Here is a 25,316-nt window from a genome sequence, read left to right as displayed (position 1 = left end):
GACATCAAGATCGAGGAAAGGGCAGTGGTCATTGTTAGTATTAGCTTTATTTAAAGTAAGTTTAACAGGATAACTTTCTTTAGTATACATACTGAAGTCGTCATTATTGAGAGCCAACTATCGTCCAAATATCTAAAAGTATTATTAAATTTGTGTATCAGATGTTGTTTCGATGGGTCTTTGCTGATTTCAGTCATAAATTGTTACTCATAGCAATTCATAAACAGGCCCACAATAAGTGGTGCACAGTTTGTCCCCATTGTACTTCCAATAATCTGGAATACGGAATTTCAAAAGCGAATAAAAATGTGATCTAGTAAGAATGTGAGACAATGTTATATATAGGGTAGACAAATCAAAACTTTGAACAGATTCAAAATCATCAATGAAAGCATGCAATTTATCAAGTACTTCCAACGAGTGTTTGGCACTACAGTGGTAATTAATTCCACTATTTTGGATGGCTTTATTTGAACAATTTATTATCAGGTTTTTGATTGTACCAAGTGTTTTGGTAAGAAGAATAGATAATGTAGTAGTTCAACAATGATGGCTTGAAGACGAAATAAATCTGTATTTGTAAGGTGTTTTGTATAGCTTCGGAAGCCAATACATAGCTGAGACTTTCATTGTTTTTGGTTCTGCTTGTAAAACGGTAGCTACAAGTTTATGTTTGTTTCAGATGTCGTTTTCTGAAAATGGAGTCAGGTGGTGAATTGATGATTCCTTTTTCGTAGAACCTCAATGTAAAATTTACGTCAAACAATTATAATATTATTAGCAGCTTTATCGGCTGGAACGAAAACAAATTCCTTGGCTAGTTCTATTAGTTTATGTTTGATACGCGAAAAAGGTTTATTGTGGTTATTGTTAAGAGTAAAATGTTCTTTAAAATGTTGAATGCGTATATCAACTATGTTCATTACTGAATTAAAAAAAAAGGTAATTATACCTTATTTTATAGATTTATTCTATTTTCGTTATCTCTTTAATTTGATGCATTCTTTAAAGTATTAAATGCCCAAAGGCTACAGTGACTGATAGAAACGTATGATACGATAGTATATATAAGACCTGAACTAAACGTACTTCGTTGTTCATAGGTTATTCATGGGAAGTTGTCATTATCTTAATATTACGAAAAAGACGTTAAATTAGACAAGCATTATGATTTACCATCAAAATCCGTGGAATCCTGTTTACGTCAATGAATACAACTAATTTTACTCATGTCTTAATTCAAATTATTGCTAATATATTTGCGGTATACTTAATACAAAATTGTCTTACAGATGTTTTGAGGAATAGAAGAAAAACCCGTTCATCGTATAGTACTTTGCTTTTTGTTTCTGTCTATAAAGTTCTTTTTTTTAATTTTTAATTGAACTTATATAATTATAGTTTGATAAATTTGACCTAGATTAAATATATGACATTGCATTGTATAATACGAATATTTCAGATAAATCAACAGAGGCAATTACAGGATAAAGACGAAAGCTATATCAGCAATGATAATGTCTTTGAAGACAACCCACATCTTACGGAAAACTTACGGACACTTGACCAGGAACAAAACATGGAGGAAAAGGGACTCGAAGAGGGGTACAAGTTTGATAAACCAGAGGTATGTTCTTTAATCTAGTATTCTTGGAAATTAAATAAGTAGTAAAAGAGGGCGAAAGATATCAAAAGAACAGTCAAACTCATATATCGAAAAAAAAAACTGACAACGCCATGGCTAAAAATGAAAGTTAGAAAACATCATCTATATAGCGGGAAGTAAATTTAGTAGTAAACCTCAAATTAATCTAAAAGAGGAGATTGAACTGAATTCTATCAATGGTTTTGAAATTGAAAGGTTCTTATATCTTCATACGTTCATATTTCTAAAATATAATATATACTATGTTATTTAGAAAGAGTTGTCCCCGAGGATATCACCAGCCCAGTAGTTATGAATATCGGTAATGTGGTCATTTTTTTTTTTATAAATTTACTGTTTACAAAACTTTGAATTTTCGAAAAACTAAGGATTTTCTTATCCAAGGTATAGATTACCTTAGCCGTATTTGGCACAACATTTTGGAATTTTGGATCAGCAATGCTCTTCAACTTATTACTTGTTTGGCTATACCAATATTTACTTTTGAGCGTCACTGATGAGTCTTATATAGACGAAACGCGCGTCTGGCGTACTTAATTATAATCCTGGTACATTTTGATAGCTTTTACACCACTGGGTCGATGCCACTGCTGGTGGACGTTTCTTTCCCGAGGGTATCACCAGCCAGTAGTCAACACTTCTGTGTTGACATGAATATCAATAATATGGTCATTTTTTATAAATTTCCTGTTTACCAAACTTTGAATTTTCGAAAAACTAAGGATTTTCTTATCCCAGGTATAGATTACCTTAGCCGTATTTGGCACTACTTTTTGGAATTTTGGATCCTCAAAGCTCGTCAACTTTGTACTTGTTTGGCTATACAAATATTTAGATTTTAGCGTCACTGATGAGTCTTATGTAGACATAACGCGCGTCTGGCGTACTAAATTATAATCCTGGTACCTTTGACAACTATTGACTTATTTCTAGTAGAGTTGATAGAAAGAATCGTCTGTTGATGATTGGCTAATATAAGTATATTAACATTTTTCATTTGTAAATAACAGAACCTCATTAAACCTATGCTTTTAAACGAGAAGACCTCATTTTGTGTGTCGCTTCTCTTTTTTCCACAATGAATTATTCATCATGCCTCTGTGTCCTATAGGTACCATGCATAGTCGCATTGTCATCCATTCTTATGATTATTCAGTTTGGGTGATTTTGGGAGAAAAACGGAAAAAAAGACGTCCGGATATTGAACGTAATTTTGAGTCAGAATAGACATTCGTTTTATATATGACTAAGTGTATTTTTTTGCTACCTGCTATCGTTTTCATGTTTACTATCCACGACCTTCACAGGTTTTGTTAAATAGAGAGGGTCTATGTAATATGTCAATGACCGCAGTGGATCGATATTAATAAACTGAGAATTGAAGTAAAATGCAAATACACTTTATTTATAGTAATGAATGTTCATAATATATACAGATGTAAACGCTAACATTATTGAAATTAATAGAAAAAAATTGGGGAAAAAAGAGGATTGGGCTTAAAAACAATTGTCCTGTACCAAACTTCCTAAAACTTTTGATACCTTTTCTGAAATCTCAAGTCATAATTTTTTTTACATCGGGTCACAAAGTTTATTTACAGAGGGTCTATATAATATATCAAAGACCACCGTGGATTTATTAGTAAACTTAGAATTGATAGTAAAAAGCAAACACACTCCCTTTGTAGTAATGAATGTTCATAATATTCTAAATGTATGTTCACATATTGAAATTCATAGAAAACTAAAAAAAATGGAAAATTTGGGGGGAAATGAGGAGGGTTAAAAACAATTGTTCTTTTCGCAAGTACCTATGACTTTTGATACCTTTCCTGAATAGAAAAAAAGGGATTTTTGGAAAAAAGGGGGAGGGTAGAAGAACAATTGTCCTGTCCCCAAGTACCTATGACTTTTGATACCTTTCATTATATTCTTTAACAAAACTTATCTTTCAACACTTAACATTAACTTACATACAGTCATGATCTGAACGATTTCGCTCCTTCTAGGCAAATCTAATAATAAAACGATGATTTAAGTAATGAAATCAATATCGGAATATAAGATGTCCATAATATTCTTATGGCATTTACCTATTTAGTTTTAAGCCTCTACGAAGCGAAATGAAGAACCTTAAATAGATTCTTAAATATCAAAGTAAAAAGAGAAACTAGCAATATGATTAAATAAACATGTCAATCTGTATAATTATATCAAAAACCGATGTTTGTCAACACGATGAAAAAGAACGCCTAAAAGTATACATCCGATTAGTGGTGAAGTCATTTGTTTCAAACAACTTTACAGCGCATCTTATCAAAAGTGAAATAACAAACATACCGAACTTCAAGAAATAAATAAAAATCGGAAAGTAACTAAACGAATTGCAAAATTTCAAAAAAAAGTTCAAACACATCAAACGAAAATAAAGCATATTTCTGTTTTATTACCGATATATCCTATGTAGAAATGCGTGGATTAAACCTTGATTTATAGATAACTCGCGCTTTCAATTGTATGATAGTCGCATGCAATGTCATAAGAATATACTAAGGTGTGGTTTTGGGATTTGTGTCAAATGTTCCATATTTTAAATCTCAAATATCTCTATAGGAGGTCCATGACCTATCAATATTTTTAGCTTATCTTCATCCTTAATTGAAGCTCTACCAGCTTTTAATATCAATTTTAATTTCTTAATTTTAACCTAGCCTCACCTAAGTACATCCTTAAAACATTGATTTTATTCTTATTTTTTCACAGGATCTTGACCCTGATTCGGATTTGTCGTTTTTATTCAATGGAATGAGTATTGATGACCACGGAGATGTATACCAGGTACAATTCATAGATAATATATGCATTCAGTTTTAAGGTGGTACCTAACACTTTAACTAAAATTAATTTGGCTCGTTTAATTTTCTTAAAATTTACTTTGACACTTTGCCAAAAATATAAAAATTTCCAAACATTTGAACCAACCGTTTTATCAGAAAAATTACACTGGTTATATAGCAGTTTGATAAACACTCATTTTGATCATTGAAAAGCTTAATATTCCCTTATGAACACAACGTCATTAAAACGTTCTGCTGATTTAACAACTATAGTTGACCGTACAACCTTCAACAATGAGCAAAGCCAATACTTTATTTTATTATATTAAGATAGCTATTTCTATGTTGTGTCTTCTGTACTGATTTTGTCTGTTTGTCTTATTATTTTCAGCCATGGCGTTGTCAGTTTATTTTTTATCTATCAGTTTGACTCTCCCCCTGGGTTCTTTCGTCCCTCTTTTATCTTTAGATTTATGAGTTTGACTTTCGCTTTGGTATCTTTCGTCTCTCTATTATATAGATTATTTTTTTTTAATTTAAATTGTTGAAAAACTTCCACGAAGAAATGCCAATATATCGCCAAAAATAGCAAAAAAGTCCTCGTAATCTTTAACAGTAACCTAAATAATATAATGTAAAAGTATTTTTATTTTAAATTTAAATTGTTTTTTTAATTATTGATTTTGAATGCCTTCTTGGTCTTTTGCGTATCTTCTTTAAAAGAGGTTGTTAGATTCAATTGTGATAGTGGGGTATCATTAGTAAATTATAAAATTTGTGAATATACTTTAAATGTTTTTAAAATTGTTTGATTATGATGACTTGACATTTATGTATTGTACATATTCTGAGTTATGATGCTCATTAACGTTTTTTTATCATTTAAACATTTGTTCGTTCACGTACCAGAAGAAAGTTATTACTTAAACACCTGGAAGTTGAGTTGGTGTCAAATGTGTAAATCGACCCAATCTGTTGTCGATTTTAAATTCATTTTCTTATATTTACTTAAAATTCTTAGGATTTCAAGTTTTGGGGTTTTAGCGTTCCCCACTTCGGACGCAATATATACGAAATATTTACATTGATTATTGCATCGATGAAATATTCCTTTTTGTACATATTCAGATGATATACATTCTCTTTGGCAGAATCACATGTAATTTTAAAATTGATATGACAGATTTGTAGTTGTTTTAGACGTAATTATAGAGGTCACCTTCAAAATAGTTTTGCTATAAAAGAATAACAATGACTTAAGTGATACAATAGCACAGTAATCACATAATGATATTTGTGCATTTCTGCGTTTTTACTTTAATACCATGACCATATTAATAATTTGTTTTCTGTTTTAGCCCATTGGACGTCATATCACAGATAAAACGAGAGCCATTGCAGACAACTTAGATTACCATCTAGCCCCTCCTTCTGTGAGTGGTTTTCTTTAAAGATTTTGAGCTTATGACAATATCTTAATGCCAATCAAATACATCAGTCTTGATAACAAATATAAAAGTAATGTCTAGTGATATGAATTTAAAGGAACAATGTTTAATATATGATGACATAAAAACCTTTGGGCTGAATCTGGAAAAGTCCATATGAACGATAAGGATAGATTATCAGCTTTGTATTATGCTACCTCAAAGAGATGTTCAAGAATTTTATAACACGAAGAGACCGTTTCATAATGGGTCAAAAAGAATCGAACCCTCGCCTTCCTTTCCAATTTGATTTCGTAAATGTCAATATCCTAGTCAACAAACGAAACAATACACAAGTTAAAACTATGATTTATCATGACATATAATAAATATAAAAAAACTGGTTTTTTTATCCAATGAAAAACATTCATTTACACAGCAAATGCATATGTTTAAAAGAATTTTATAAAATACCAAGGTATTGAAGAAAATGATGATAAGAATTGGAACTTGATTTCGAAGAAGACAATTAAGTATTCAAATATCTGCACAGACATTCAAAATTCAAGCAGACAATGTTTAATGTGTTAAGTAAAGATATCAATTTTTGAATTTTAGGGTGGAAAACGAATTTTGAAATAACAAAAACTTTCTAAAAAAAACCTTGTTTTTGCCTTAGTTAATCGGTTTGATGAGAAAATAACACCGATTGGGAAATTATTTACCTCGTTGTATTATATACAATTTCGTTAAAATATGGAACATGCATTGTCTTGTACATGTTTTTTGTTATCTAGTATACATATATACATCGAACACATTTAACGAAACGAAGGTCAACTTGAATTGTTAAAACAGAAATATTAAATAAATCTCAGGTCAACTTGATTTGTTAAAACAGAAATATTAAATAAATCTCAGGTCAACTTGATTTGTTAAAACAGAACTAAAATAAGCAATTCCGACAAAACGATTTTCATTGCCGCCATGTAGTCAGAACACCTTGTCGTATTATAAGGTATATGACCCGTCAGTGTATAGTTTGTTCATGTGAGTAGGCGAAACATATTGCAATTGTTGTCAGCATTACAAACCGCCAATGACAAAAGTTTATAACAATATGAAATAAAAAATTAATCATTGTCGTCTATTTCCGAAAAAAGGCTGATCGAACATACCGAGAGTATAAAAAAATAATTGCTTTTGGAAATTGTTTAGACAATGCATATTCTGCTTTATAGCGAGTCAAACCTCTCACCTTTGTGCTAGACGATCAAATTCAGATATACTTACAACAATGTGTGAATCAAACAAACAGATATAATTACAACAATATGTGAATCAAACAAACAGATATAATTACAACAATATGTGAATCAAACAAACAGATATAATTACAACAATGTGTGAATCAAACAAACAGATATAATTACAACAATATGTGAATCAAACAAACAGATATAATTACAACAATATGTGAATCAAACAAACAGATATAATTACAACAATGTGTGAATCAAACAAACAGATATAATTACAACAATATGTGAATCAAACAAACAGATATAATTACAACAATATGTGAATCAAACAAACAGATATAATTACAACAATATGTGAATCAAACAAACAGATATAATTACAACAATGTGTGAATCAAACAAACAGATATAATTACAACAATATGTGAATCAAACAAACAGATATAATTACAACAATATGTGAATCAAACAAACAGATATAATTACAACAATGTGTGAATCAAACAAACAGATATAATTACAACAATATGTGAATCAAACAAACAGATATAATTACAACAATATGTGAATCAAACAAACAGATATAATAGGTAAAAATGTAAAATTAGGGGTATAACAATCAACATTTTGTAATGATCTAAAATGCTATTAAAAACAGATATGTCAACAACGAAAAAGATAAAAATTGCAAATACATTAAGTAACCAAATGTTATGCAATAAAGATATGCATAAACTCATTAAAGATACCAGGATTGAAGTTTTTTTTATCTCGCCATTACTTCTTTATCCCGTAATGAGTGTAAATGAAATTATCATATGACTTTAAGGGAACCGGTAACATGTTAGCTTTCTGTCCTCATAGTTCGTAATGTTGGTATATATTTGTTTCTATTTAGGCTTCATCCAAGAGAAATTTTGCACGGACTTTTAATTTTTGGCCGGACGGAATTGTTCCTTATGAAATTAATTCAGCGTTTAGTAAGTTGATTTTAATTTAAGACTTTAACGGTACACTTTATTACAATTAATCATATACATACATGTACATACATGTATTATTAGTAACCAAATGAAACAAATAGATAAAAAGATAACATTTTGAATAGCTTTTGGTCTCCTACCAAATTCAGTCAAGAAGTCTCGTTTTCAAACATTCAACTAACATGTCCACTGTTTAATACATAGTGTAAACATGATTATCAGTTAAATGATTTAATATGAGGCAGGCATTACCTGTGACAGGTTACGAAGTCCGTATCAATTACATATTTTTTTTTTAAATATTACATACAATGTATTTCAATGTTCAAAAAGAAACGGAAATAGCGCAACGTTTCCGATGTTGGTTCTATGTCACTCAAAATCTCCTTACAAAAGAGACCAGAAACGAGAAAGAAATAGATTTCTGCGAAAAATCGGGAAAATGAAAAATTAGAAAAAAAAGTCAATGATTTTGAGTTCATTAGTTAATTAAAAATTATATTTTTATTATTTTTTTATTTTTTTTTGTTTTTGATTTTTCTACCGTTAAAGGGGTCTTCGCCCCTTTTAAATCTATAAATGGTTTGTATTAAAATCGGATTTACAAAATAACAAGTCTTTGACCCGCCACAGATTTGCATTTGAAACTCCGTCGAATTACCGTCGAAATATTTTTTATTGTGACAATGCAAGAAGATATTTAGGGACAATAAAAACTGTAATTGGACGACAAACACGCAATACCAAGGCCGTGTTAACCAAGATGTAGAACTTACGGTTCCATATTCATGTAACGGGCTGTCAATGTCAGTTTATCGATGTGTCTTAGACATCACAATTTCATGTTCAGGGTTTAATTTGTAAATTCATTGATTGTATCAAATACCCTAGTGTAACGCTTTTGACTTGAGCATGACTTGTAATGCACTCATAAGCGATGACACAAAAGTGACATTCAGATGAAATCAGTACCGTTTAATTTTGATTTTATTCGAATCCTTCCGGTATGCTTGGTTTGTATTTCAAATATCAGTTTTTAAACGTTGGAAAATTATTGATATTCTGCAAATTTGTCACTATGAAGCATGTAAATGTAAATTTAAGGTTTCAAATGAAATTGAATGAGTGCCGATGTTTTTGATGATTGATTTTCACTGCGCATGTTTGCAACATAAATTAACCTTCACCCAACACTTATAGTCTTAAAAACAACTAATAATTTGATCATTCGACAATCGAACAGACCCTTACAGTTCTATCTCTAGGACATCTTTATCAAATCATATAGTTCAGGTTATAGTTGATTTAATGTATAATTATTCTTTATATCAAATTAGTTTTGTTTGTTCGGCTATCTATTATTTTTATTCTTTCAATTTCTTTATCTATTTGTTTTCCCTTCATTTGATAGTATTTTAAACACAATATTCTGATATATCTTATTGTTACTTTCATCATGTATGATTATTCCAATATTCGGAAATAGAATAAAGCCTCTCAGTTTTCTAGAACACCTTTATCAATGAATATAGTTATATATTTAGTTTATCTTATTCATTGTCCTTTTTAATACATCATTAGTTTCATTTATTTGCCGATGTATATTTGTTTTGGCTTTTTCCACAAATAAATACTGTTTACTAAATCATTTCAGAAAACATCTTTGACATATTAGCCTTAAAGATGAAGCTAAACCCATTTAGTATCATTATTCTTTCTCCTTCTGGCAAAACCAGCTAAAACATTTAATTATGAAGACAAGTTTGTATTTACAGATGCTCAACAAAGAATACGGATTATTGATGCAATAGCAGAGTTTAATACAAAAACATGTGTAAAGTGGATACCATATGACAACAATACTTATATTCACTACGTTGAGTTCGTTACTCATGCGTAAGTTTATATAGGAACATCATTCAATGTGTCAAAAATACTAATGACTTATTACTATAAATGATAACAAAAATCAAAAACCAATACCAGACATTATAACAGACAGACTACATCAAACATCACTGCCCGACTCCTGTAACTCTTACTCAAAGGAAAGCAGATGCCAGAAAGTCTGATGTTGTACAGGAACAACCTGTGGTTTGGTTGAACTAGTTGTACATGCGTCAAAACCTTTCACTTTGTCTTGATTTGTTTACTTTAAGCACATAATAAAAACTTTTCACAGTAAGGCTATGAATGTGACGACCGCTAGCTTGAACAAGGAATAAAAAAAGTAACATAATTTTGTATAGAGGACCACATTGGGTTCGTTACTTCAGGAAGCTAAATACGTTAAATCTGCAAATTTTCCAGTCTTTTAATTGTTTGTTTCTAACTTATATCAATTCTAAGAATTTATGAATTCGATAAAGCCAAGTATTCTTGATAGTAATATATTCATGCTGTCACGGTGACCAAATCGTAAAATTTTTCAAAAATTGAACCTATCAACAAAATTCTAAATAGGAAAATTCTACCAAAAAGAAAAAATATAAAAATAGTGAATTCCGGAAAATTCCAAACAGAAAGTCTATAATCAAATTGCAAAATCAGAAACTCAAACACATCAAACGAATGAACAACAACTGCCATATCTCAAAGTAGAAAATGGTGGTTTGAATCTCGTTTAAAAATAAGCTAAACCTCTCACTTGTAAAATTTCATGATATTATCCCAAATTGATTTGGGATGAAAGACGAAAAGTTTTTTCTACAGGTAAACCATGATAAAATAGATTCAAACATTGGATTTCTAGTTAGTTCTCATAAGTATCTACGAATAGTTGTCGCTATTTTTTTTTCATCGTACATCATCGTTGAAAATAGCCCTACACGAGGATGGACTACAAGGACACTGCACTATACCAGGGTTAACCATGATTTAATTGTGATACCTTAAATGTTTACACTAGTATAGCTCGTTATTAATTGCCTGTTATAGCTTTATATAAAGATTTTTATTCACATCCATACTTTTAATCATTTGATTTCTTACTACTTGTAGTTTCTGCATTTCGTTTGTTGGTAAAGTTTCGAAAAGTCCACAAATAATAGGGTTGACAAGCGACTGTGTGAACGTATGTATTGGATATTTATGTTTTTTGTTTCTTTGACAATTACCATAATAAATATTTTCATTGTTATCCTCATTTAAAATAATATACTTTACATCAACAAATACACTTATCTTTATATAAGTGAAAGGCAGAAGATGCAAAGGGATATTCAAATATAACAATATGTCCTCTTTAAAGCATTATATATACTTAACAATTTCAGTTCAAATGAAAATCTTTTTAATAATTGAAATGATACTCAATATTTCTAAAAAAAAAACAAGAAAGAAGAAGCTAAGGTATGAATAGGTTTTATAGAAAAAGGGTAATATTACCTTTAAAGAATTTAGATTTTATTGAATTCCACGAAGAGAAAAAGCAAAACTTCAATTCGGATTTTTTAAGGTCTGTGTTCATTTGTTTTTGGGATATCCCTGCAGTTATTGATTTTAATCAAAATTTAACCTTAACTGAACAAAAGTCTTTTAAAAATTTACGTCGACGCATGGATGAGTTCAGCTTATTAAATTGATTTACGGTGAAAAAAAAATGAAAATTTAGAACATAACTCCAATCAAAAGATAACAATCAAAGCACAAGGTGTTTTCGTATATCTAATATGGAAATTACTTGAGTTAAAGCAGATCTGTTAGTACTAGTCGGCAGAAGTCTGTGTTACCTGGTTTTCCATGGTAAAACGATAACTGTCTTTATTAAGATAACTGATTGCATTTAAGTCTATAAATACAATTTAATAAATAGTCCCTGACACTATGAATAATATAATGTTCCTATTTCCTATGATATTTCAAGTTATAGTGTTACTTTTACAGTCAGGAACAATTATGCATGAAATGTTACATGCCATTGGTTCTTGGCATGAAATGGCTCGAAAGGACCGAAGCAACTATATGACTGTTGATATGGATAATGTTGTTAAAGGAAAAGGATCTAACTTCTTTGTAAGACAAACAAGTGACATTACTCCATTTGATCCAGCATCCGATGTAATGTATGGTGTATATGTAAGTCTTATTTACAATCAGCATTTCTGTTTATTTTCGAGTGTCTGTTTCATTGTTTCTGAGAAAAACATCCCATCATAAATCATTAAAAATTCCACTTCGTCAAAGTTATATCCCTATTACGAAAGTTAATTTTTCAATCGTAAAAATTGAAACCATTGTAGGGATGACGCACTGCCAATTTAACTCTTGAAAACCAATAAATTTACCCGCATAGCACAATCACGATCCGTATATGCCAGTTGTATTCTAAAAGACAATATGTCTACTAGCTAATGAGCATCAAATAATATACTTGTCTGCATTCAGCCAACGTGGAAACTTATGTCTAATCGGTTTTCATAAACATTTTAAAAGAAATCTAATTAAATCATCTGTGGAAGGGCAGATTAAAAAATTCAGTGGTCGAAGACTATAACCCCGAATTCTCACATACTAGTACAGTTTGTTTCTCTAAAATATGCATTTTAAAACCCAAATTATCGTCACTATTTATAGTAAAAATTTGTTATTCGAACGCACCAACTCTTTGTTTGAGATTCATTATAAAGGTATTTCACTTAACTCATATATTTCATTTTTTAGTACTGTGAATAGTTGATGTTATAAGTCAACCTGTAGCCTTGATATATAAATATGATAGAATCTGAAGTGAAATGATGTATCAATACTCTTGCATTATACGTTTTCAAGACAAAACACTCAACACAAACACGCTCTAACATATAAAGATGAACTCGATTTTCTCTTTACGATGCAAGTGTAACCTATTTTTGGTAAAAAGATATTGAATCAAATAATGGAAGTAAGAAACGAAAATCGAGGAAGAAATCGATTGAATCAGATATATTTTCCGTCCGTGATATTTTTATTTCCAACTGAGTAGACACTTATGTCGCCGACTTGATATATAATTGTTCTGTTGAACTATGTAATAGATACATCGAAAAATTATTCAAGTTGTGTTTTTCTGAAAAAAGTACATCGTAATTTATCCGAAAACTGTCATTTTATTTGTTTCTTTTTAAAACTTTTGAAAATTTTGTTCCTTTAGTAAACATAACAGTGAGCATGTATCGCCTTCTTTAACAAAGGGCTTCGATTCTTTTGTTCTATTTCAACTGGGTTTCCGCCTGAAATGCATTATCAGATGTATATACAAGTATTCAGCTTTACATTTTGTAATATATTTTTAAGAGCAGCAAATCGTTTGTTACGATTTCAAAAACACGAATATGTTATTGGTTTGGGTTAGCTATATACGGACAATTCGGTTAGTAACTTATCACATATGATTGTGATAGCTTTGTGTTTGTGTTGCCGATATTGCATTATTTAACCTTAATTCTAATGCAATTATTTTGTATCATTGGTTCTGATTGGATGACAGTTAGCGTAAAATTCACTATATCCTTGTCTGTAACTAAGGTAGCCGACATTCTGAATGTATTGACATGTAATTTTCTACAATAATAAGCCAACAATCTCACATGTTGCACCTTACAATCTTCTTTTTATCAAATTCTATTACATTCTGAAGCGGCACAGGAGTCAGACGACGACAGGTGTTTATGTTTAACGCCGGGAGCATACATATGACGTCACCTAGTGTAGGGACCAAAGAAGAAAACATCTTTTCGTGGAAGTTTCTTTAATGACGATTTTACACTAAAATAATGATCAAAATTTAATTATGAACTTTGTTTTGCATTAGAAAAGAAATAACTGTATGGTATTAGAAGATTTGCGGACGTCTATCGGTAGTTTTACTGTCGCAAATACCCGTTTACCTGTTTCCGCTACGCGTCGCCAGGTAAGCTAAATTTGCGACAATTAAACTTCCGATGAACGTCCTTAAAGATTCAAATACAATACAGTTATCTTTTAATTACACTATCTGGTTGATACGGGGGCTGATGTAGGCTTTTCGTGATTTTTTTTATCAGAATTGATGTAAAGTCCGCATTTATCCACTTTCGACATTGAATATTATGTTAAATTTGCAAAACTTAATGGTTTGAAACTGAACATAAAACAAAATCTACATTAACATTGTAATATTCAAACATAATGAGTATTTGATAAATCCTTATATATATAGATTCTTACATTGATACCAGTGGATTATTGGATTTATCCAATCGAGATAGTTAAATTATCAATTTTAAAGTCAGAGCCGCCTATATTTTGGCTGTAATATTAAAACTTTGATTTATAACTCGCGTTCTAGTCAGTGTTGGCATATCATATATTAATTCAAATTTAAGATTCAAACGACTAACGAAAACAGACAGTTTGCCTCCTTTCTTGACACAGATGGACAACATCAAACTAGAACCTATGACAAACGTTATAATATCAATTTTCCAAAAAACATGCCACTACTCAGCAGTAAACTGCTACAAAGCTTATTATATTATGTATATGGTGCTCGTATATTGTGCATGATTGTTTATTGAGACAAAGAACTTAAGTCTTTAGAAAACAAAACAATAGTTTAATATGTAATTTAACATGACATTTTGACTGGTTGTGGCGGATCGCAGATACTGCATTCATTGAAGGGAACGAATGTAGTGTCGCCCTATCAAGTTTTGCCCCTTTTAGAGTTTATAAGATTCCATTTGGTTATAGCTTTAGCGCTGCATTGTCTTCTTCGTGGATTTCCGAGATATGAAGATTGATAGACTACTGTTGGCTTAAAATATTGTATACACAAGACTCTTTTTCAATTGAGCTAAAGGAGGAACGAAAGATACCAAAGGGACAGTCAAACTCATAAATCTTAAACAAACTGACAACGCCATGGCTTAAAATGAAAAAGACAAATAGAAAAACAATAGTACACCTGATACAACATAGAAAACCAAAGAATAAACAACACGAACCCCACCAAAAACTAGGGGTGATCTCAGGTGCTCCTGAAGGGTAAGCAGATCCTGCTCCACATGCGGCACCCGTCGTGTTACTTGTGTGATTACAAATCCGGTAAAAAGTCTATTTCGGTAGGTCAAATTCATGAAAGGGAAGGGGATTGTAGTTACGACGTAAGGAACATATCCGATATCATTTGTGAAACGGTTATTCCATAACGGTCAACCAACTCGTGATGGCGTCCGTAAAATTTACGAAGGGATTACTTTGAAAGATTACTTTAAAACAAAAGGGAAGGGAGTATAAAACTCACAGTAGCTTCAGACGTGATAGAAAGTAAATAAATAGATAATATGATACCATATGACTGAAAGTAAATTTCGTCAATTGGATCCGCAATTACAAGCCAACGAAGAAAAAATTATAAAGCTGATGTGCTTCTAACAAGTTATTTTTATTTTCTTAGATTAAAATATTTTTTAACCAAATTCAAGTGTACTCCCGGGCGTTTTGACGTAAACGTAGGTACGCGCCTCACAATAGACTAAGTACATTGTTTGGCATTTAGAGCATATGTTGTAAGGTTACTAATGTCATGAAGGGTAAGATATCTAAGATATTTGTGTTGCTTTCTTATTCATAAAACAAAAGGGCTGATTTGATAATTGTATCATTAATTTCTAATGCCTTTATAATTTTATTTTGTGTTAGATACATCAATATTTTATGTAATGAAATGAATAGACTGTGATTTATTTCTTTAAAGGCAGCGTACTTCTTGTTGTTTTCAGGCATTTACAAAAAATGGAGATAAAACAGAATTCTTCCATGACTGGAGACAAGAGTTTCTTGCTGGAACTGGTAAAACTCTAAGTTTCTATGATATTGCTGATGTAACTGCAGCTTATGGATGTACTGGTACGAGAAAATAGTCAATAATACTGTTTTATTGTTGAAAGATAGAACCTATGTCAGTGTTTATTACGTGTTCTGTATGAGTGGTTTTAAAATATATAAAGTCTCTGACGAAGTACATGATACATGATAAAAAAAGTAATCAGATTCATTTTTATAGTGAAGTATTTTAATGTTTCAAAATTAAACTAAAACCGAAAAAACCTACATCTACTATGAGAGGAAAACAACAAAACAACAAAAAACATCCATACAAACAATAAAATATATGTATCTTAAATGAAAAATAAAATTTGCGAACATATTCGTTATTGTTTATGTGTTTATATATGATAAAAATGTTTGAGATTTATTAATGGCATAGCTTCATAAAAGATACTATTTTTTATGTTAAAATTTCAAACGATATTATGTGATTGATCTTAATTTCGCATTTTTAAAATTGGTTATTTTATAATTTAGAAAAATAAGGACCATGATGTTTCTTGGCCTATTTTTCAAATTTATTCCAATAACATGTTATCTTTACTACTATTTTAGATTCGTGTGTCTCACCACCTACCTGTCAGCACGGAGGATTTATTGATCAAACTTGTGCATGTGCTTGTCCTCCAGATTTAACTGGCACTGTGTGTCAACAACTTGATCAAAGCAGTTGTAAGTATATTCTGAGTATATAGTGTCTTCAATCGTAGTGTGATGCACTGAACATTTTCTTTTTCATTTTAACATGTGTACTAGTAGACATCAAATAATTCCTGTTTCAGAAGTACTTTTCTCCATTTATCATCATCTGGAACATTAAAAAACAAATATTTGCATGCAGGGAATCTGAAAAAAGGGAAATAAAAAGAAAAGCACAGTAAATTTAAGTCAGTACTGCCTGATGAATTTGGAATTATTATTTTCTTAGTAAATCGTAATGTATCAAAGTGGGGGTTTAGCAAAAACATATATTCTATATCATATCAGTAACCAGACACTGACAAGGGAGCTGATGAAACACCCGAGAACGAACAGTCTAGCAGTTGTGGTATGAACCCAGTTAATAAGTTAATTGAAAAGTTTTGATAACATTGAGATATCATTTTTCAAGTATGAATGAACGGTAAAATATGAAACTTGAAAAAGTAAAGATTCATTGAATTGACGCATACATTTAAGGTAATTTTGAATAATTGAAAAGTAATAATGAATGAACTGATGCTGATTTCAGCCAATTGTGGAGGTACTATTAATTTAGCAGGCGGTGAAACATATTTCCTGACGTCACCAAATTACCCATCGAATTATGACACCGGTTTGAAGTGTGTATGGTTCATAAAGGTAGGTATTGTAAAAGCACTAAATTCACATAATGATATATTTGAAAGGCAGTGGTAAATTTTGTTTTTATATTTGGATATAGTATTGAATACATGTTAACAGAGGCATTTGTGATAATTCAAGAGCGATATGTTTATCCTTTGATTATTACATTTGATTAATGAATTTGATCTACTGTTAAAGTTGGTATCAGAGGTTCGTATTTTGTTAAAAGATATATCAACTGTTTCATGTAAAATATGAATAATATTATGTTTTCGGCTGTTCGGTGTTTTGTCCAAGGCTCCATGTTGAAGGCCGTTCTTTGACCCATATTTTATTTCGATGTATTATACGTGTGACTTGGATGGATAATTGTCTTATTGGCACTCATATCACTGCTTTTTATATACGTATACTTATGTATCCAAAATACACATTACGTTAAGCAAATTATAATCCAAATAATTTCTTAAATGAGTTATTTAAAATCTTAATCATTTTACAGGGAGATCCTGGCAACCATATACGAGCAACTGTTACCGATATGGATATAAGCCATAAAAAAAATACGTGCTATCACTGGATAGAAATGGTTTATTACCTCCTTGCAAACAGAGGTCCAGAGTACGTTATGTAATCTATATGTATGGAACAAAGTCATATAAGAAAATTGCTTCTTAACTTAAATTAACAAAAAAAATATTAAGGTATTCAAACTTACAAATATTCAAAGAGAATCTTACAAAGAGGCAGAACACAGTCGCAGTCAAATACTTATCGCTTAGAATGCTATACACGTGCAAAATTTATATAGTAACCTTCAAACTTTCATAATCATTGCAGTTATTTAAACTATTGCTGTTAATTGCCTGACATATTTAAAACGAATTGTTTAACAGATGATTCTACAATTTTCTAAACTTATTATGCTGGTAAAATGAGATTTATTTTTAGGCGATGCGGTACTACGGACCATGAAGTCTGGGATACATCGTCCGACGGAGAAATAAATACAATGATCATCAGATTTAACAGCTTTGTAGCGAGTGATAAGGCTGCTAGCCGGGGTTTTAATATTACATTAGAATCAATTGGAACAGGTCAGTAAAAAGTATATATAAGTATCGCTTTTTCGAAACTGTCGTCAAGTTGTTTACTATTTCAAAGAAGGCAATTCGTTTCCTTATATATGATATTGTTTAAATTTTTTTTTTATGTATATATGTACCATAGTATAATAACATTATCTAAAAGCCACAGCCAGTATTCATTAGGTATAATTTAAGTATTGTGTAAGGGGATGACCCAAACTGGTAGGGGAAAACCTGCCAAAGAAGGAACTATTCCCAAATGATAAACAATCCCTCATTTGAGTAATCATTTGATAGCACTATACAAACACAACTAACATCAAATGGGTCTTTTTACTTAAATTGGCACTTTAGAAAAAATAGAATTACTTCTCCTAAAAACTGTATATTTTTTAAAGTAAGTAGCTTTGCAAACAGTCAATTTGTTTTGAAGTTTTCATATGCTGGTAACTTCTTAATAAATCAAGATAAGTAACTCCTCATTTGTTGGGTTGTACCAGACTACAAATAAATTAAGAATAAAATTTCTGAGAATATTTATGGTGTTCTATCCGGTATGTCTAACGGTATAGGATTAGTAAAGAGGTTTTTTAGAAATAAATACTTGTTAAGTTAAAGCTCATTTTAATAACATCGACATTATAAGTTGTTAGTGTGATTAAATGTTTAGTTTGTCTTTTTACCAACTCAAATATGAGACATAAAAAGGGGGAATAAAGTAAAAGGGGTATATTTCATTTCGAGAAGCGCCAAATCGGTACTGATTTATTTCTAAAACAAATCTTATTAAGCAACAATTTTGAAATCTGAAAAGTTAAAGCCATGTTTGAAAAAACACCCCGATCTAGCGAAGCTATACTTATATATATATATATATATATACTAAAAGAAATTTGCTGAATTTTCAAACGGGTTAAAATGATCTATAACGCGCAGAACATATGAAATGATACATTCACATAAATTTCTATGAAATAATATTTGAAATGTATTCATTTGATAAAAAAAAATATAATGTAAGTTATTAATGTTATCTTAACAGACATAATCCAAAGATTTAATAAGCTTTAAATGCATTTGTGTTTTTTATAAATTTTACGCTTCAAATTTGCATCCGTAATGTTATTTATCATTTTTACGGTAAGTGTATCTCTTTTTAAACACATCTAATCCAACCAATATGTGAAATTATGAACCAGGTTTAACTAACTATTTTCTTCAGAAAAATGTCTGTACCACGTAAGAAATATGATCGGTAATTTTTTTTCGTTCTGTTTGTTGATATAATCGTTTGGTTTTGTCAGGTTTTTCTTACTTCCCAAATTTTAATCACCCTCGGAATTCGGCATTGCATTACTGCAACCAGAGTTCATTTTTTTTAAACACTAATGTTCCGGGAGAACATATTACTAAAGTATATATCGATGGAAAGGGGTTACATTTTTTCAAATTAAGGTCAAAATGTCAGACTTAAAACTATCAATATTTCAGCAACAAGGACAAAAAGGAGAAATTTTCTGATATTAATTCAATAGAATGCTACAAAAACTGTTCAATCATAAGCATATACTATAAACGATGTCAAAACGATAAATTTGACTAGTTACTAGTATATGAAGAGCTACCATTACACATTTGCGTTGATCTGGAAGCTTCTGATTTTTTTTAATTTATGACATAGCAAAAGAAGAGGTGGCCTTGAACTTTTCACTTTCATAGACTTTCATATTGCCAATACTTTTTTTCACTACAATATACTACATAATTATTTTCTAAACTATCAAACACCAGTTTATTAAATTATTTCAATATTTTTCCTATCTTTGAAAAAAAATAATTAAAAAATTCAAGCACTGAAATAGTGTTAAGAATTTTGTATTTTGTGAAAATTAGTATCTATTAGTGACGAAACGCGTCCGGCGTACTAAATTATAATTCTGGCACCTTTGATAACTAGATATAAATGAATACAAATTGTACATTCGCAAAGTTTAAACAGATCAGTTATAACACAAAAAATTCCATAGTAAACCGAAGCGGATGCGAGGTTTAAATCAAAATAAGTGTAACTTGCATTGATTTAGCGTTTGGTTAAGTGTAAAACAAAGTCAGTTTGGTTCATGAATCTTGTCTTAGTGGGATTATTTATGTATGTGCCTGTCCCAAGTCAGGAGCCTGTAATTTAGTGGTTGTTGTTTGTTTATGTGTTACATATTTGTTTTTCGTTCATTTTTTTTACATAAATAAGGCCGTTAGTTTCTCGTTTGAAATGTTTTACATTGTCTTATCGGGGCCTTTTATAGCTGACTATGCGGTATGGGCTTTGCTCATTGTTGAAGGCCGTACGGTGACCTATAATTGTTGATGTTTGTGTCATTTTGGTCTTTGGTGGATAGTTGTCTCATTGGCAATCATACCACATCTTCTTTTTTATATGAACCAATCTCTTCGTCATCAAATGTTCAGTACTCATATTAGCATGACAACACACTTGTCCTTTTTTTGATTTGAACAAGTGCGGCGGAGGACAGAGTTTGTTCAAAACAAATGCAGATTTTGAGCACAAAGATTTAACTCTGCATGAACAAGGTTAATCTTGTTAGTAATCTGATGACATTTTCCCCTGTTGGGGTTTATCCATTTTTTTCCTTCCGGTCAAATTAAAAAAAAAGTCGGAACAAGAACAGGACCTCTCTCGCCTTTGGTATATTGAAACATTGAACATAGCTCATAAGAGCGCTGGTGGCAGAATGAAGTAGTTGTTCTTCTTTTAATGTATGATTGATATCTTCAGACACACCTTGATGTTATTCTGAAAGTCTTAAAATATTGAAAACAACTCGTTATTAATTTCTTGCGTCCGAAGCGCTTTTCTGGATTAACCTTCATCAGGAACGCTCAAAGCCAAATATTTGAAATCCGAAGATGTATAAGTACCGAAACCGTTGAAGAGCTGAATGTCAAAAATACCTAAAATAAATAGCCAAATTCATCTAAAGCCAACTTTGCCCTAGGGATTTGAAACCTTAGTATCTTAACATAGACTTCAATTTTCCTGCAGCAGATATAATATCCCCCTTTATTGAGTTAAGATCTAAAAGCTATATTTGATATCCCTTGGCCTGGCTGTAGCTAAATTGTAAGGTGTCATTAAATCGAGTTAGTTTGTTCTTAAGTTTGGCAGTTTGGTAACCATGATTTCATGATATTTTCAATTTAAAAAATGTCATTCTTTAGTAAATATGACCATTTTATGCTTCTGAATTTATTTGTGTTTACTTCAAACCAATTGAATATGCAAAAAAAGTTTTAAAAAAGTCCATAATTGAGTAAAATACATTGATCAAAGTTGATGCTTAGTTATGAAGTACATGTATACAAATCTGATTATATCAATACATTTCAAATATCAGCATCAGTTAACTCTTGCAAATGTCAGATACCCTTTGACAAGTCTCATGTTAGCTTTATTAGTAGCTTTCTATAAGTATTATCTATCTAGTATTCTTTAAGTAAACTAATTAAAGATATTTCGTTTAAATTTGGTTGACACGTGTTAAATTAGATTATACATGTAAGTGAAATTTAACACTATTACATTCCGTGCAAATAGTCCAGTGTATGTTAAAATTAATTTGTATGTATATGTATATATTTTTACAGTCGGTGTGGATAATCAATACGAAAGACAATGATAAAAGAGGGACGAAAGATACCAAAGGGACAGTCCAACTCATAAATCTAAAACAAACTGACAACGCAATGGCTAAAAATGAAAAAGACAAACAGAAAAAACAATAATACACATGACACAACATAGAAAACTAAAGAATAAACAACACGAACCCCACCAAAAACTAGGTGTGATCTCAGGTGCTCCGGAAGGGTAAGCAGATCCTGCTCCACATGCGGCACCCGTCGTGTTGCTTATGTGATTACAAATCCGGTAAATAGTCTAATTCTGTAGGTCAAATTCATGAAAGGGAAGGGGATTGTAGTTACGACGTAAGGAGCATATCCGATATCATTTGTGAAATGGTTATTCCATAACGGTCAACCAACTCGTGATGGCGTCCGTAAAATTTACGAAGGGATGATTTCAACTTCACCATTTGGAACTCTTGATTTAATAGCTTCCTAGTGAGCAGTAACCCTCTATCAAGAAAATCATAATAGGAAATGCAAGCACGGGAATATCGTATCAATTGAGAGATATATACCCCGTATGCAGGTGCTGCTGGAATGTTGCTACTTAGAAATGGAAAGTTCACAATTGGAAAGCTGAAATCATCTCTTTTGTCGTAAAGTTTTGTCTTCAACCGACCCTCATTGTCAATTTCTAGATGTAAGTCAATATATGAAGCTGACTTAACTGTATCTGTAGTATCCTGTATCTCCAATTCGATGGGATAGATGCGTTCCACATAGTCACCAAATTTTGAATTGTTTAATGAAAGAACGATATCTATATAGCGGAAAGTAGAGTTAAAGGATATTGCTAACTTCTTATCTTTCTTCCTAAGAAGTTCCTGCATGAAGTCAGCCTCATAATAATAAAGAAACAAGTCAGCAAGTAGAGGGGCACAGTTTGTTCCCACTGGGATGCCGACAGTCTTTTGAAAAACACGTCCTCCGAACGTAACAAATATGTTGTCAATCAAGAAATCAAGCATCTTGATAATATCGGTTTCAGAGAATTTTTTGTTTGAATCAGAGTGATTCTTTACAAAGTAGGATTTATCCCTCCCTAAGACAAGATACTTGTATCTACGTTGGCCATTCTTTTTTATGAAGCAAAGTAATACCAACTCTTTTAATTTGTCTTTAAGTTTGGAATGTGGAATACTTGTGTAAAGAGTAGAGAAGTCAAATGTTTTAATACTGTTACAAGATGAAAGAGAGTTAGATTGTATGTACTCTAAAAGATCTTTGGAATTTTTAAGTATCCACATCTGATTCACGCCACCTCTAGAATAGGCAGTTTTACAATAACTTTGAAGCCCGTCTTTGATTGCTGATAAAATGGATGTTAATAATTTAGAAAGAGGTTTTGTGGAGCACTTGGAAGACCCAGCAATATACCGCTGTTTGTAAGGACTGTGCAATGTTCTATGCTTTATTGCTATTCAAACCCCCGGAGAGGGTACAAAACTACAACATGAAAAATACAATCATAAGTAAAAGGTATTTAGAAACAAAACATTTTCCAATATTTCATATAAATATCAACATACTGAAAATTGTAACCAAAATGCAAAACTGTACTAACAGTGCTTTGATTGTGTAAAATTACATAATAAAGTTTTAGTCCAATCTTTAAGAATGTCGTTAGCATTGAGGTTAATGTCTGATCTATGACCGCACATCCGTTTGTTTAGCCTTCCTTTCGTTTCACCGACGAATACCAATCCACAAAGGTTGCACTCTAATCCGTAGACGACATTTATCGATTTACAATTCAGATCATCGTAACTTCTGGTAAAATATGACTTCTTGGTCAAATTGCTAGTGAATTCAGCATCTTTAATTAAAATAGCACAAGTTTTGCAGCCTTTGGTCTCACATTTTGAAATGCGACAGTGTTGTACTGTGTCATCAAAAACCAAAATGTCTTTAAGGAGAACTGAACATGGCTGTATATGTGTAATGTTGCTGCTGTCACTAGGACGATGATCTGAATGAGTCGTGTTTGGGATATTTGTCATGTCTGGTGATGAGGGGACACTTGCCGTATCAGACGACACCTTTTTATACTTGGCGACGTCCGAGCCAGTTTCCTGTTAGTTCTTCGTAAGTTCATGCAATTGTAGTTTTGCTACTGGGCGGATGATGTCCTCGGGGACAAAATGTCCACCAGCAGAGACATCGACCCAGTGGTAATAAAAGAGGGACGAAAGATACCAAAGGGACAGTCAAACTCATAAATCTAAAACAAACTGACAACGCCATGGCTAAAAATGAAAAAGACAAACAGAAAAACAATAATACACATGACACAACATAGAAAACTAAAGAATAAACAACACGATAAATGTTTGTGATATAATTGTCAATACACAATAATCTAACATAGTCCAATTTTTGAATATAAATATCTAGCAGTCATGTTTTTTAACACTCGTTACACAAATATTTATAAATGTTATTATTATTCATAGGATGTGAGAATAATCCGTGTCTTCATGGCTCATGTTACAGTCCAATGAATTCAGACAACTATACCTGTACATGCAACCAGGGATTTTTTGGAACCAACTGCGACGTACCCTCGGGTATGTAAAAAAACCCATACAACTGTATTCTATGCTAATTCTTTATAAATATAATATCGTATTATTGCACTGATTTATTTTAATTTCCAGATAAATATGATTTTTTTTCTTGAAAGCGTTTATATCTTATACGAACCATCTATTTCTGCGAAGTAAAACGAAAAACGTTATATTATTGCATGAGATCACTTATTTTAAAATGAAGAAATAAGATTGTTATTATGCTATTTTTTTTCTATTTAGTTATTGATATGTTAATTGCTTTAATATTCTTTTATTGTTTATCAATGGAGGATATAATCACATTTAAAGTAAAATAACAACAAAATTGAACTCCGAGGAAAATTTCAAACGGAAAATTCCTAATCAAATGGCAAAATCAAATGATAAAACACTTCAAACGAATGGACATTTGTCATATTCCTGACTTAGTACAGGCATTCTCAAATGTAGAAAATGGTGGCTTGGATCTGATTTAGTAGTACTGAACCTCTCAGTTGTACGACAGTTGCGTCAAATTTTATTTTATTGACTAAGATGCATAATCAAAGTGTCACAAATAGGAGTACAACAATGACACAAACCCCACCAAAAACTTGGGTTG

The 25,316-nt window shown here is 31.1% G+C and overlaps 1 protein-coding gene across 1 annotated transcript in view; it reads left to right on the top strand.

The window, feature by feature from the left end:
- Positions 1–8,096: 8,096 nt before the first annotated feature.
- LOC134697458 (MAM and LDL-receptor class A domain-containing protein 1-like) overlaps positions 8,097–25,316 on the top strand; it is a 30,996-nt gene continuing 13,776 nt past the window's right edge. The window contains exons 1-10 of the mRNA XM_063559737.1: positions 8,097–8,172; positions 9,951–10,071; positions 11,176–11,248; positions 12,061–12,252; positions 15,918–16,044; positions 16,582–16,698; positions 17,258–17,367; positions 17,855–17,973; positions 18,304–18,449; positions 24,599–24,712. Of these exons, the coding sequence (XP_063415807.1) occupies positions 12,073–12,252; positions 15,918–16,044; positions 16,582–16,698; positions 17,258–17,367; positions 17,855–17,973; positions 18,304–18,449; positions 24,599–24,712 (913 nt within the window). The 5' untranslated portion in view covers positions 8,097–8,172; positions 9,951–10,071; positions 11,176–11,248; positions 12,061–12,072. The remainder of the gene's footprint in view (positions 8,173–9,950; positions 10,072–11,175; positions 11,249–12,060; positions 12,253–15,917; positions 16,045–16,581; positions 16,699–17,257; positions 17,368–17,854; positions 17,974–18,303; positions 18,450–24,598; positions 24,713–25,316) is intronic.

Source organism: Mytilus trossulus, chromosome 14 (assembly GCF_036588685.1).
Source record: "Mytilus trossulus isolate FHL-02 chromosome 14, PNRI_Mtr1.1.1.hap1, whole genome shotgun sequence".
NCBI lineage: Eukaryota > Metazoa > Mollusca > Bivalvia > Mytilida > Mytilidae > Mytilus > Mytilus trossulus.
This window is presented reverse-complemented; position numbering and strand designations above follow the sequence as displayed.